This window comes from Cryptomeria japonica, chromosome 2 (assembly GCF_030272615.1).
Source record: "Cryptomeria japonica chromosome 2, Sugi_1.0, whole genome shotgun sequence".
Classification (NCBI taxonomy): Eukaryota; Viridiplantae; Streptophyta; class Pinopsida; order Cupressales; family Cupressaceae; genus Cryptomeria; species Cryptomeria japonica.
Genome location: NC_081406.1, coordinates 663,020,164 through 663,035,026, shown reverse-complemented (window position 1 = coordinate 663,035,026; position 14,863 = coordinate 663,020,164). Strand labels below are relative to the sequence as shown.

Below are 14,863 nucleotides of genomic sequence, written 5' to 3'. Positions count from 1 at the left end.
GTCTACACACATCCGGATCTGATTGGCCTCTTTCTTGAGGGAAATCACAATGGGAGACACCCATTCGCTTGTCTACACTTTGAAGATTATGCCCGCTTCCAACATCCACTCAATTTCGTCGTTCACCCGTGCAACATAATTTTTGTTCATTCGGTAAGGCCACTTCCTCACCGGCTAGGCTCCCAGTACCAATGTTATTCGGTGTACACATAACTCAAGGGGCACGCCCTTCAAGTCCTTGTATGTCCATGCAAAGACATCCTTGTATTCAAGGAAAATTTTGAAGGCTACGGCCTTTAGCACTGGATTCCAGTCATCTCCGACAAGGATGATCTTGGGGTCACTCGTCTCCCCGAGATTTGTTTCCTTTAAATTGGCTTCCTGATATTTAATGGGCTCCCCCTTTGGGAATTGGTGTGTCGGCGTCTCATTCACTGCTGCCTCCCCTTCCTTGTACTCGCCATATTATGGGGGAAATATATCTGGTTCTTCTTCGATGCTCAATACGTTGCACGAGGGTGTAAATAGTTCATAATCTCCCATTTGCCAATGGAAGAGGCCATTCAAAGAGTCCCCGTCGTCCCCTGAGCATGCCTCCAGTTCTAACACCCCTTCATCACTAGGCTCCATGCAGCGTCCATCTCCACCCTCCGCTAACTGGTCTCCCTCAGATTCCGAGTCGGAGGAGGAGGCTAACTCCTCACTCACCCTCTGCGTACGGAGATCGATCACGTACTTCCTCCCAACGTTTTCCAAAGAAAGGGTATTCTGCTTCCAGTTATGGTTCGCTTTTGCTGCAATGAGCCACCCCCGCCCGAGAATGGCATCATATCCTTTCTGCTTAAGGGGGATTACTACAAAATCCAGGACGAATGGCTGCGTGCCAACCATCACCTGCTGGCCCATGAGGGTACCAAGGGGTTTAATCCCGTGTTGGTCTGCCCCCAGTAGGTTGAACGTAGGGGGCCACAACGTTGGCTTTCCCAATTTTTTCCATGTCGCTTTTGGGAGTACATTTACTCCTGACCCTCCGTCCACAATAGTGTCTGTCAAGGCAGTCCCCAGTATACCCATTTCTACCACCGCCGAATGGCATCCACTATTGACCACCAACAACATGGGGTCGACCGCAGGGCTCATGACCTCCCTAAACACGGGGTCGGTTGTGGGGCTCACGACCTCCCTCGTTTTTACTTGTCGGGGTACAGAGTTTAAGATAACCGTTTTTAGTTGCGACATGGTCTCCAGGAGGTCTTGAATTCTCACGAGTACCTCTACCTACAATATTTGCCGTAAGATTTCCTCTTCTCCCCTCGTCCGTGGTGGACTTGCTGTCTGGTGGTTGTTCTGTCCTTGTGCGGCCATTTCCTTTGTGATCTCGTCTCTGGCCTCCCGCACTCTCTCGGTCTCCGTGTGGGGATTTGGGTAGGCAATCTTTTTAGCCTGCGCCCTTGTGATTGCCAACACTTCTACCTTCGTAGGTTCTATGTTTAGAAGGTTTACACTAGGCTTCGGGCAATTTGTGTCCTCATGGTCGCCTGGCCCGCACCATCGGCAAAGATGCTGAGGGTTGGCTTCCTTCGTGCAATCGCGGGCGAAGTGTCCCCACTGATTGCAGGCCCTACACTGAATCATTGGCCGGCCCTTGGCGTCATACTGGATCCAGTTTCTGTTATTGTTATTGTTATTGTTATTATTTCTTCCGCCGCCACGTCTATTATCCCGGTATCCTCCAGATGATGTCGTTGTGTTAGTTTGTTGGCCCGTACCCGCTGGTGCGGATATTGTAGCCTGCTCCATGAACAACACTTGGTTCATTTGCATGCTTCGGGTTTTCATGTTGTATGGGCACTCCTTGGTGGAGTGTCCCATCACTTGGCAAATCTCGCAGAATGCCTTCTTCGGGCAGGTACCCTTTGTGTGCCCCTCCTCTTTGCAATCAATGCACCATATGTCCCCTTCGGTCCAACTAGTGCTTCTCATTGGTTTGAATTCCCTTCTCATTCGCTCCATGTCTTTCTAGAGCGCTTGCACCCGTTTGCCAACCTCGCTGTCGCTACTGCTTTCCTGTGACGAGTCATCCTCCTCGGATGAGCTATCCTTCTTCTTTTTCTTCGATGTCTTGGTCTCGCTCTCGAGATCCATCGCTCTATTGTATGCGTCTTCGTACGATGTAGGTGGAACGATTTTCATCTTCTTTCGGAGGGAATGCTTTAGTCCCTCCACGAACCATTGCTTTTTCAACCCATCTGCTGGTTGACTCTCCATTTTTCCTAGTAGTTCCTTCAGCCACCGACTATAAGCTCGCACTGTCTCGTTCTTATTCTGCTTCGTTCCATAGATCTCGGCAACTATTTCATTGTCATCTCTCAGGAGACGGAACTCTATCCCAAACTCCTTCAAGTCGGGCCATGTGCCGACTTTAGCTTTGTCCATATCTAAGTACCAGTCTATGGCCACTCCCCTCAAGGTTGCTGGGAATTGTGTTACCCATTCATCTTGATCGGTAACACCGTTTGCTGACCATATGGTTTCGCACGTTCGACAATGGCGAATGGGATCCTCCTTCCCGTCGCCATTAAACTTCGGTAGTTTCTGTTTACCTGCCATTGCTGGGGGTCGTCTCCCCTGCGGTGGCTGTTGCTGTGTCTAAGCCCCTGCGCCGCTTCCTCCAGTGCCCATGGTGTGTCCTACGTGGGTGACTGGTGGTACCGTGTTCTGCCTACCGTGCGTCGCACCTACAGCCGTACGGTTGCCCTCCCCTTCGCTCTCACCCGCACCCACTCCTGGTTCCCGTTGGTGCTCTTCACTCCGTGGTGTAAGGGATAAGTTTCTAAACTGATCCCGAGTCTCGACTAGATTTTGCCGTAACCTTGTTTCTTCCAGAAACTCTTCGTGGCTCCACATCCTATGATGCTCTTGCGACACGTAGAAATTTCCGTCGGCTTCTGCACCCTCCGTGACACCTCCTTGGTTCCCCTCGGGCCACCCTTTGGTAGGTCGTCCTTCGGCAAGTTGCCTCAGCCTCCATCTACGTTCTACTTGCTGTTCCAGAATCAAGGCCCTCTGCGCAGCCTCCCACTCGTCTGTTTCTGCTTTTTTATTTCTATCTTTATTCAATAGGTTGGGCATTAATTGCCACACATTTCCATAACTCACAATACATAAATCAAAACACGTCTTTATTAATTCATTTCCTCCAATACAACTCGTGTCAATGACACTTTTATTTGAATATAAAAAGTTCAAGGTTCAATTCCCTCCTAGCCTGGCGCCATCTCGTTCCGTTTCCCGACGGCTGTTCTCTTCGTAGCGTTGCAGGATTTGTTGTCGTCACTCTTCCTAGGCAATCTCCTCCAAGCGGGCCTGTTGTGCCAGCGATACCTGTGCAAGCAACCAGGGGAGGTGGTTCATTAACCGGTTTACTGTCGGGCTAACCTCCAGCGCTATCCACACAGCACTTGGTGGGATTTCCGCCTCCGCCGCCTCTCGTCGGACGTAGGTCTGGATGGCTACCTGGAGCAAAATTGAAAATTCTCGCATTGCCGTGTCTTCTCCTGTGTAAAGTTCTATTCGCGCATCATCAACCTCTGGGTTTATTTCACCAACGGGTAGGCCCATTGTGTCCGTGCGCCATCCGCGTCTTCCGTTCCTGAGTAAGTCTAGGCAACGACGCCAAATGTTTACCCTCTCGGGTGAATAACTTAAAGCACACAGATAAAACACGTAATGCAAAATAATAACGCCATAGATATCAGATGCAATATATCATATGTTATTCCATTCATAATCGTCTATTGCAATTTACATTCTGAAGTATATAAAGACACCGAGGGGGTGCGAGTGCCAACCGTTGCACCGCAACTACCACCACTCGGCTGCCAACTAACAAACCCAATTACAAATTAATTAACTAGTCGTATTCCCGTATACAATAATGCGGCTAACATCATCAAACTAAAACAACTTACTAAACATGCCAACATGTAGAACTTGACACTATTGGTTTTCCAAATATCAGTTTGAATGCCAGCATGCTGCTTAAGGGTTTCTGTCATCAAGAAGCCTAATCTGTACACTTGAAGGGTTTTTTCTCCAAGCCACAGCTATTGACAATTTGAAATATATTCAGGCCCAAGATAAGAAATTATTTTTGTTTTGATTATAATTAGTTTCTGGATTCAACTGTGTAAGAACTTTTGCATCATGGACTGTGGAAATCTGGTAGATCTGGTTTTTGTTTTGTCAAATTTCAAGTTATCTCTTCAAGCTTCCCTTTCCCAATGCACCTCAGTTAGAGGCAAGATATCCCTCAAATGTTGGTAGTAACAGGCCAATTTAACCGACAGATTGACCTCCCCAAACAGGGCAATTAACTGCAAATCAGTCCCTTATATCAAGGCAGTTCCAAATATTTAACTGTCAAAGCCTTTCCTCAATTGATGCAATCTCAAACAGTCAACTACCATTATTCCAGTCCTAACTAATTGAAAGTAACTATAATTCCAACTATGGTTCTCTCACGTTAATAGTACATTCACTAAATATCTATGGATAGATAAATGGACTCCACATGGCACAAGTGTCAAAAAAAGACATTACAATTCTTCCTTCCTTAAATTGCTTGCCCACAAGAAATGTGGTACTGGACATCCAAGGATCTCTAGTCTTGCCTAAGTACATTCTCTGTACGTAGATTCCTGTAACAGACCAGGATCCCGAACCCTTATGCAAGAGAAATTATTTTGGACTTGAGAGAAAGAAGCTCTATGCTATTTTCCACAAATTATACCCTTTACCATACAAGTCAAATATTGCAAGCTCCATCCAATTACTGCTAATATTTCAGGCTCAGAAACTTCTGCTACTTCCCTAACTATGATAAAAGTTGCAGCTAGCATCTTTAAGAAACCTTGATGAATAAGATACTGAACCCCAGGAAGTCCTCCACAAATTGATCAGGCTCATACTCAACAATATACTTTTTCGTTGCCTGTTGCTATTTTGATTCTTGGCATTCAACATGTAATACTGATTTCTAATTGTTTTTATTGACAAACAACACATTCTCGGTGCAAGAATTCTGTAATATTCCCCTTACGTTTTTTTTCAATTATTTTCAGATTGCAAGCAATACAAACCCCCGTTAGGGTTAGAAATAAAATCCCAAATCTTGCAGAAAAGTAACCCTACCACCTTTTGATCACTGAGAGCCCAATTTGGGAGAGTGAGAGCATACAGTGTATAGGGGATCGTTAGATGCAAACTGAAAACTGCTTTCAATATTTGGGCGGCAAGCCAACCCCTTCCACTTTTCAGCGGGATATGGAGAATATTGAAGATCACTTGATGGTAAACCAGCCAAGGACGATACAAGAAACTGAGAACAATCACTCTACCACTTATGGAGCAGGAGGACTAGAAATGAAAATTACTATCAACTCCACCGCTTATTCAGCGGAAGGACATCATTACAATCAACTCAACCGCTTATTCAGCTAGAGGACAGTGTTACAATAGATAAGAAGGCGGCAAGCCAGCCTCTTCCACTTATGCACTAGGCCAAAGAACAACAATCCAATTATATAGCTGTTAGTACTACTAATCATTTACAATGCAAACATGGATTACAATTTACTAGAATCACTATCCAAACTAGGCGGCAAGGCCAGCGTCTTCCACTTATGTAGTGGGACTAGGAGAGATCAAAGAAATTGTTGTTAGTACTACTACCAGCATTACAAAGCATATAGAATGATGAATCAAGTGCTGATAAAAAATCCAACAGCTACAGCAACAATAGGAAATCTATGTTACCCCGAGTTTTCGAGACGAGGACAGCAAGGGACAGGGGTAAGTGTTTTTGGGACGGTCATTTTTTTTGCCAATTTTGGGGACGGCTAGGGGACGGCAAAGGCAATGGCTATATAAAAAATAGGAAAAATTAAAATATATAGGAAAATATAAAATATTCATATCAAAACATGGATAAAGTATGTACATATCAGAGAAACGAAAATCGCCATGAATCGCCTAAACTCGGTGAGTCCGAGTCTGAGTCATGCTTGCCGAGTCTCTGGGAATCGGACTCGGACTCGTCCGAGTCTGGCGAGCAAAATCGCCAGACTCGCCGAGTTAGCAAGTTTGGCTCAAACTCGCCAAACTTGACGAGTCCTGAGCCCCAAACTCGGCTACTGGCTGGGTTAGTAAAATGACAAAAAAAAACATTTTAAAAAGTGTTTTTTAAATGAATGGTATCGTCTTTGTTCACTACAACCTCTGCCTGAGAATGAGAAAAATTAGGGTTACAACATGCCAGCCAATAGAAAATAACACCCGACGGCTTTATTAAATAATAAGTTTTTTTGGCCTCGTGGGGCGCTGCCCCTCGACCCCGCCTTGTATCGTGACAGGGAGCACGCAAGGGGCGCTGCCCCTTGACCCCACCTCTTGGGGGCACTGCCCCCAAACCCCCGTCGAAAAATATGGGGGGAAACTGTGCCGATAGAAGTAGGGAAAATTTAACCTCTGAGTCTGACACTAATTGGATCGACCAAGTAGATATAGAGGCTGAGACTGTAGCCATGGCAGAGGAGGAGCGGAGAGCACGAGCACAGACAGGAGATTCAGAGGCAGATAGTGACACGGATGTTCCTGATGTTGGTGAGCATGGCATGGTGTCACGAGGAGCGGCTATGGTTGTCGAATCATCCAGGACCTACCTTAGACGCCTTCGCAGGGGGCCAGGGCCGGGGCCGGAGGGTGCAGGCTCCTTTGAGCCATAGGCTTGTAGTTGTATTTACCTTTGGTATTTGTATGAAACATTTGATGATGATCATATGATGACATGGATTTTTTATTCCATGAGTTTGGTAATATTGTATACATTTGACAATATTTATATATCTATGTTTGTTATCTCCTTCAGCTACAATTTGCGTTTATGCTTATGTGATTGATGTATACTTGTGTATGTAATCAAATGAGCCGAGTTTAATGATGTTATTGTGCCTTTAAGGTGTATCAATAAAGGGTGCCTGAAACAAGTTTTAAATCTTTAAAAATCTCTAAATTTCTTGAGTTTTTCACTTTCCCGAGTCCAGCCGAGTCTAGCCAAGTCCCGAGTCCAAGTCCGAGTTGGCCTTGCCGAGTCCGAGACAAGTCCGAGTCCCGTTTCTTTGGTACATATACATTATAGAACCTTAAAATATAAGAACTAGCAAAGTTCTTATGCCAAATTTGTGTTAAATTGAGAGTCAAAATCAAATTGCTTATAGAATTCATTGTCAAAACTCACTGTCAATATGCAAAATTTATGTGGACGTCCCCTAGGAGTCCCCTGTCTCCAGGACGTCCCCCGGACGGGGACAGCTGAAAAAAAAATAGGGGGCGCATCCCCGGTAACATAGTAGGAAATCGCTCCCCAACCAACATAAACTACTCGCACCCAAATACTCTCCTTATACACAACTATGCAATTCTGAAATTCACTAACACGCACAAAAAACATACAGACCAGCAAGCTACAAACACCCCAAATTGCTCACAACTTCTCCAAATCAACTCTGAATTGCACAAAAACAAAAGCAAATGAAAGATATGACAATCGACAACACAAATAGAACCTCAAACCTGCACCACGAACACCACAAACAATCTGCACGCAATCCGGGGCAGCCAAGGAAAGGTACGGCCCAGCTGGAAAGTTTGACTTGCTTCCAAAAATCCAAATCAGCGTTTGACAAGCCACAAATTGGTGAACTTCATCGCCCAAGGGGTAGGAATAGATGGAGCCAATACCCAGAACCACACATCCAACACACAAGGAGCCACAAGCAAAAAACACCTTCAGCACACACAAACAAGCAGCATGAAAACTCATAAAACACTGCACACTTCTGAAAATGAAACACAAAACTGTATCTTTGTCCTTAATCCGCTCTCCTGAATGAAGAGAGGTCTCAAGCTCGATTAGTTGCTATCTCTCAAGCAAGAAATCCAGCAAATGCTGGGAGGTATGCTTTCCTCGAAGCTCAATGTAAATTTCGACAACACTTCGTTATATTTTCTTCATGGATGCCAAATGAGAAGCCAAACTCTTATATTTAGACTCAGAGATTCAAATTCATCTTCAAATGGCACCCAAATTCTCAAACTTTCATTCAAATTTCATTTCAAATCACCACATGACTTTGGCGTCCCCTTCCTAGGCACAAGTTCACACTTTTCCCAAGGTGAACACTTTGCACATAAAAAACATCAAAACATGAAATATTCCTCCTTTTTAACGTCAATTAACTTAGGAAAATAATAAGTTTATAAGTGAAGGTATTTTTCCTTAAGTCTACCACACCAACAATTAAATATTAAACTTTAATATAAAGTATTAATATTTAATAATTCACTTGTAAATCAATTACTGATATGGCCAAATTGAACCATGAATTGTGGCGCTGCAAAGCATCAAACTGAATTGTGCTAGGGCTCAATACTGAACTGCTAAAAATGGAACTGCCAAATATGACACTTACTAAAAATAGCAAGTCCAGAATTCTCTTCGGAACAGAATGCATGTCATACCCCTCGAAGTAGGAAACCCTAATTTCTGCTTCCAGTTAGCCTATGGGTCTCCGGAATAGGATAATGGCCCACTAAAATTCTCCTCATTGAGAAGGGGACATTACAAATTTGTTGCAACTAGTACTACCATTAAAAGTAGGAACATTCAATTTGTTCACCTTCTACTTCAACTCCTTTTTGTTGTCTTTTTTGCTACTATTCTAGTCTTTTCAATTTTGACGTTTCTTCCCAACTATCTCTAAGTAAAATCTTCTAGTTTACATTGATATTTGTATAGTCATATTAGGCTCAATTTCAATATCTTTTTGCAGGAACATGGGTTTGGAAGGCTTTGGAATGGCACTAGCAACTGATTGGTTATTTCCAGCTAACTTACCACTCCCAGTAATGGTTGGGGTTGGGGTTTGAGGGTTCAGTTCGTGGGTTCAGCCAAGAAATTTTGGGGTTGGATTTGTTTTGGGTTCCTCCATACAAAAACATATAAAGATCAGAAATATATACATATTTGCAGCAGTAATTAAGTTCAAAATACACCACGTAGCATCTTAAAATATATAATAAACAAAGCCACCATATCACCAAGCAAATAGTAGTCAAACTTGAATGTCATAATATTTATTGAAGTTAAAAAATATTAATGTCAAGTGTCAACAATCAGCCATCATTGATCAAAAATCATATGGGTCTTCAAAATATCATCATCGCCGTCCATATTAGATGATTCAGATACTGGTAAATTAGAAGAATTACAAATACTGCCACTACCACAAGGACTAGCACTCTCATGCTCACTAGTTGGCTCATCGTCAACATCAAGTGCAGCAAATTGAGAAGTGAAGCATCCAAGTCAATATGCTTTGGCTCGATATCCCACTTCCTTGTGTCCCCTTATAGCCAATTTAATTGTATGCAAGGAACCACAAGTTTGAATGCACATACAACAAGTCCCTTTCCTTTTCTACATGCAGTCAATTGCACTTTACTGAGTGGATGAAGAAGTATGTGCTCCAATTCCTTTCGGATGCAGATGAACTAGCAACCTATTATGGCAATATTAGAGAGTTCCAAAGCTACAAAATTTAAAAATTAAAATATAATTAAAATTAAAAGTTATTTTTTTTATAAAACTTTTTGCAAAAAAATTTTGATCATAAAAGGTTGTAGGTGTGTGAATGGTTGGCCATGGAAGTACCACCAACTATGAGCATCGGCCTTATGCTTGTCCCAAAGTGCATCAAAGCTAAAGTCGTTGGAGCACACAAAATCCATGAACTCAACCCTCATTGCATCCCACATGTCAAGTTTTGTCTTGTACCCTTCACTAACTTCAACATCTTTATGTGGGGCAACTCTTGTTATCACTGTTGATCTTTTCGTCATAATTATTTTCCTTGGAGTCATTTAGAAAGCTTTAAAAAATTAATCTCAGGGCATAATTTTTGGAGTCTTAGGCACCATGGTGCCAAAGACATAAATATTTGCTATGTTCAATGGCAAGAGAGGGAAAATAGAAAGTTTGGGTTTTGTCCTCCATATTTCACCCACATGGCATAAGTGTTAATGCATTAGTAGCTTCTGCAAGATAAGACTATCCTAACTCATTAATCTCCTCTATTCTGTTTTGGTTTACTCATCTATGCTATTAGATTATCTGATTTATGCCTTTCTGAACTGAATATGTTTATCAGACTGTAACATTGATCTTGATTATGATATTGATATTGGATAAAGATGGATTAGATCGACGACCTGCTTAACATAGTTAAGCGTCGATCTAAATGCTATCGGGCTAGTAACCCGATAGCATATTAATGTCGATTCATTTATGAATCGGCATTAATATACTAGATTCATTAATATACTATCAGGGTATTAACCCGATAGCATATATAATGCTATTTGTTATCGGGCTTGTTTGCTTTGACACCGATTCATTATCGGGTGTGTTTATATCAATCTGTTATCATTTGCTTTGACACCGATTCATTATCGGGTGTGTTTATATCGATCTGTTATCATTTACATTGGCACCGATTAGTTAGCATAAACACCAAGTGAATCGGTAGACAGTCACAACCAAGTGACATCTTGGTCGGACATGTCCAAAAGTCATGTCTGATCAAGGTGCCACTTGATCGTGACTGCCTTGCTATATATACATCATTCAAAAGAAAAGGGATGACATTGAAATCGATACATGTTCATCCTCCATACCTGCAGATAAGAAAGACGATAATATTATTGTCATAGTAATAATACCAAAATCTGAAATACACCATCTAGCATATAACTTGTTCATTAAATTGGAAATTGCAATAACATTTACAATAAGAATGCTTAGGGTTTTTCTGTTGGTTTCCACTGCAAGAGCCTTTATTTGTGGCACTGAAGGCTGCATTCTTGTCTCCATGAACTTCATCCACGTTGAAGAAAGGGGCAGGGAGCTTAAACACCACAATGTCATAGAGTTGATAGAGTCTCTTCTCACATTGAAGAAATCTTGTTTCAGCTGTTGTCTGGAAGCTATCTTGCTGCTTAGCATGACACATTGCAATGACATTTGAAAGGTTCCAGGTTACCATTTAAACCCTACCCACTTTGCATGCGCATGTGTTTGTTTCACAACATTCCAAGTACGCTTCTTGATTCTAAAATTCGATAGTTTACATGAATCACAAGAGGGAAAGATCAAACATCTCATACTCAAAAGCTGCACAAACTTGAGCGTTGATGCTCTGGTTCATTTTCTTCATGACTGCTCATCCATTGTTTCCATTGATATAAACTGGATGTAATCAATTAGAATATGTTGCTAGAATGTTTTCTAAATATCTTCTAAAGCTCTGGATATCCATACATCATATGATTCTGCAGCAAGAGAAGGTTACACCATAATCGGAAGCAGATCAAGAAGAACCCATAGATTTAGATGATTTGCATGTTGATTATGGAAGATGGCAGTTTCAAGTGAAGAAGGGTGTAGTGAACATGAGAAAAGCTATAAAGCTAGATGACAGCCATATGACCGTTTAGGAGTAGTAATCAAATCAAAAGCCTCAAGAATGACAAATGAATGCACATATGGAGGGTATGTTGACGGTGATTGACAGAATATTTGTTGTCATAAACATCATATCAGATGTCTATGACAGTGATATGATTACATGACAGTGAGCAGCAAAGAGCTTAGAAAGAGGACTGTGACTAGAACATGAGTCAACAAAAGAGAATATAAAGGAGTGGTTACGTGACAATATACAAGCTCATAAAAGTGCAGAGGTAGGCAACTATAACAGTAGGAGATCTTAGTCAATGTCTCAAGAGTGCTCATGGAATCAACAAAAAAGTGGCATGGTGTAGTTCATAAGAAAGCAAAAGGTTTATGAGATAGTATTGACACAAAACATGTGACATAAGGGTTTCTCATACAAGGTCAAAGATTGAAATCAGGAGGTGGTCTGTGAAGTGCTGATCAAAACTAGAAGAATAGATAGATATGGCAGTCCTATGAAAGAAATGATAGTCATCAAGTAGGGCAGCCATAGCAAGAGAGAAACAAGAGGTAATAGCGAACACTCAGCCACAACCATTTTGAAACAAGAATCAAGGATGAAATAGAAGATAATGACAGCAGTAAGAAAAATGTCAAATGTGTAGTGGTCTGAGTCTAAATAATGACTGTCATGACAGCCATTTACGTGGTACAGTGGTAACATACAAAATGTAGTTATCATGAAATTAGAATTGTTATCATTTTAAAGGAAGCTGGTGCATTTGAAGTTCTTTCCTTCAAATTAAAGAGTGTAAGGAAATCTCTAGAGGATACAGGTGGCTTTCCAATTGTATTGGTGCAATTGCAGCACCTTCCAAGGAGTCTCTGAATGGAGAATCTGACCAAGCGTTGCCTAATTTGTATGGCAATGTTTACTTCCATATACATTTGTATCATGCAGAAACAAAAAAGTTTCTCATTGGTCTGTTTGGTTCAGCTGTTGACATCACTACTGACTCCATCCAGTGTTAACTCACAAGAAAACACATTGCTGGAGCACTTCTCTTCTGGTGAAGAAGAATCTCAAGAATACATGAAGATAAGATGCAAGAGAGGATTTTCAAGATCATTATGTGAAACTTTAGCTAATGTTAATAATAGCAGTGATGATCATGATGAAGTAGATCATTATGGATTCTAAATTCATGAAGATAAGTTATTTTCATTTCTAGAATAAAGTTCTTTTTCTTATATTTTATTTAGATTTTGAAATTCCAGAAGATTATCTTAATCTATAAAAGAAATCTCTGGCACACCACTTAGCAGCAGAAAAAAAAATAGTGTACAGAAGAACAACACTTGAGTGTAATTCAATTCAGTTTAATAAACAAAAGGTTTTTAAGTGTTTGTTGTTCATGTTTTCAGCAGTTTGTGTTTGCAGGTTATCATGCTCAAATATACTGTCCTAATTGAAGTTTCAGTTTCCAGTTAGAACAAAGGATTATGTATTTTAGTGCAGAATCTTCTTACCATAGTATGGAAATTAACACAGAATTGTTATTCTAAAATGAAAATTTTGGAAAGTGTTATTGCAAACCTGCAAACAGAGGAAATCAGCCTCCAAACTTTTTAGTAATGCTAAAACGGACTGTGAACGAGCCTTCCATCTATTTAACCAGATCAAAATTTAGTATCAGTGAAAGGCATTGATAATTTGAAACCATTAAAGACGATTTGAACCTCATTACTCCAAAAGAACACAACAATGAAATTTCCAACTCTGATCAGCTTAATCTGGTTCAATTATTTCTAGTTAACCTAAAAGTAAAATGACATGAATAGCTATTAATTATAGGCAACAATAGAATAGCTTGAAAACATGTAGAACTGCAAAATAATTATATTAATGCACTCCACTGTTTATTAGTTATCAACTTATCAATAAAAACAGAGATCATGAAATGCAAAATCCAACAGAAGCATATGTTGTATGTATATTTTAGCTTGAAAAACATACCGAATTCAATAATAGAGAAAAAATCAATTAAATGTACTCTCTCCAAAAGTCAATCTTGTGCTTGCAGCTATTTACAAGCCTGAACACTGTTTGTTTGAATAGATCCCTCACAACAAGCATCTCATTTTTTAGGTGCTTATAAATTAGCCTCCCTTAGAGGTTTTCAAGAGAGGGAAAGCATTGACGTCAACCAAATTTATCACCCACATGTGAAGCAATTTTTTTGGTTTTATATTTATCCCTATAGTTGGAGTAAAATATCTAGTTAGTCCAGCGCTAGCTCTTCATACACATTAAAATTTGAAAGCTAAAAGAATGGAAATTGAAATTTAATTCTTTCTTTGCATAGAAACTATAATTCTCAAGCATTGTGTTTGACAAATCAGAAATAATGATAAACTTCCAATTACAAATATTGAAATAACCCATGTCTGTTCTCCGATGTCACTATGAATAAAGATATCTAATGAAAGGAATTTTGATAGGATATATTAAGACTTGGACATTCTTTAAAGATACAAAGAGGAGAAACTGAGACTCGTACAAGTAATATAGGTTTGCATTATGTCCAAAGCAGGTTCACATCACCTGTCGCTACTACAAAACATACAGCACTAACACATAGATAGCAAGTTATAAACAACTGTAAAGATTCCTTCCAGGAAAAGTTATCAAAAAAAACCTTAGACTATTCTGCGTGAAACAGAGGTTATTCCAAGGAATTTCCTCTACAACTGTGGCATAAAGGAAGTCTAGCTTGAAAATTTATCATTCAATTAAATCTTTTACCTGTGTCAAATTATGTTCCACACCGTTTCAGGCATGGGGACAACAGGGGATGGATATATATTTCAAAACAAAAAAGTGTGCGATTTTCTTTTCTAGAGCTTCTTCTTAAAGGCATAGTTCCAAAAAAAATAGGGCAACAAGATTGAATAGATAGAAAAGGGAATTATGAATTTAAAGTAGCCTGCTACAAGTTGTTGCAGCTGAAAAATTTGAATAGAAATCAATAACAAGAATTACTTTTTGAAATGAGAGGTAGGTTGTTTTGAAACTTAATTAGTCTAGAAAAGTAATAGAAAGGGGGAAAATAATAACAATTGGAGGAGTAGTGCCTTCTTTTGTTGATTTAGTTCTGTATATCCCAAGAAATACATCCTTGCAACTTTTGTCAACCCTTCACCAATCCATGTGAAATCCACCAGTAAATTCTACAATATTAACTATGGCTTCCAGAAAATGTAAAATGAAAGTGCCACTTATGAAGATGA

The 14,863-nt window shown here is 40.4% G+C and overlaps 1 protein-coding gene across 2 annotated transcripts in view; it reads right to left on the bottom strand.

Moving 5' to 3' along the window:
* LOC131061536 (carbon catabolite repressor protein 4 homolog 4) overlaps positions 1-14,863 on the bottom strand; it is a 145,802-nt gene that overhangs the window by 24,301 nt on the left and 106,638 nt on the right. For both annotated transcript variants that reach the window (XM_057995282.2, XM_057995278.2), the window contains exon 5: positions 13,170-13,239. In XM_057995282.2, the coding sequence (XP_057851265.2) occupies positions 13,170-13,239 (70 nt within the window). The remainder of the gene's footprint in view (positions 1-13,169; positions 13,240-14,863) is intronic.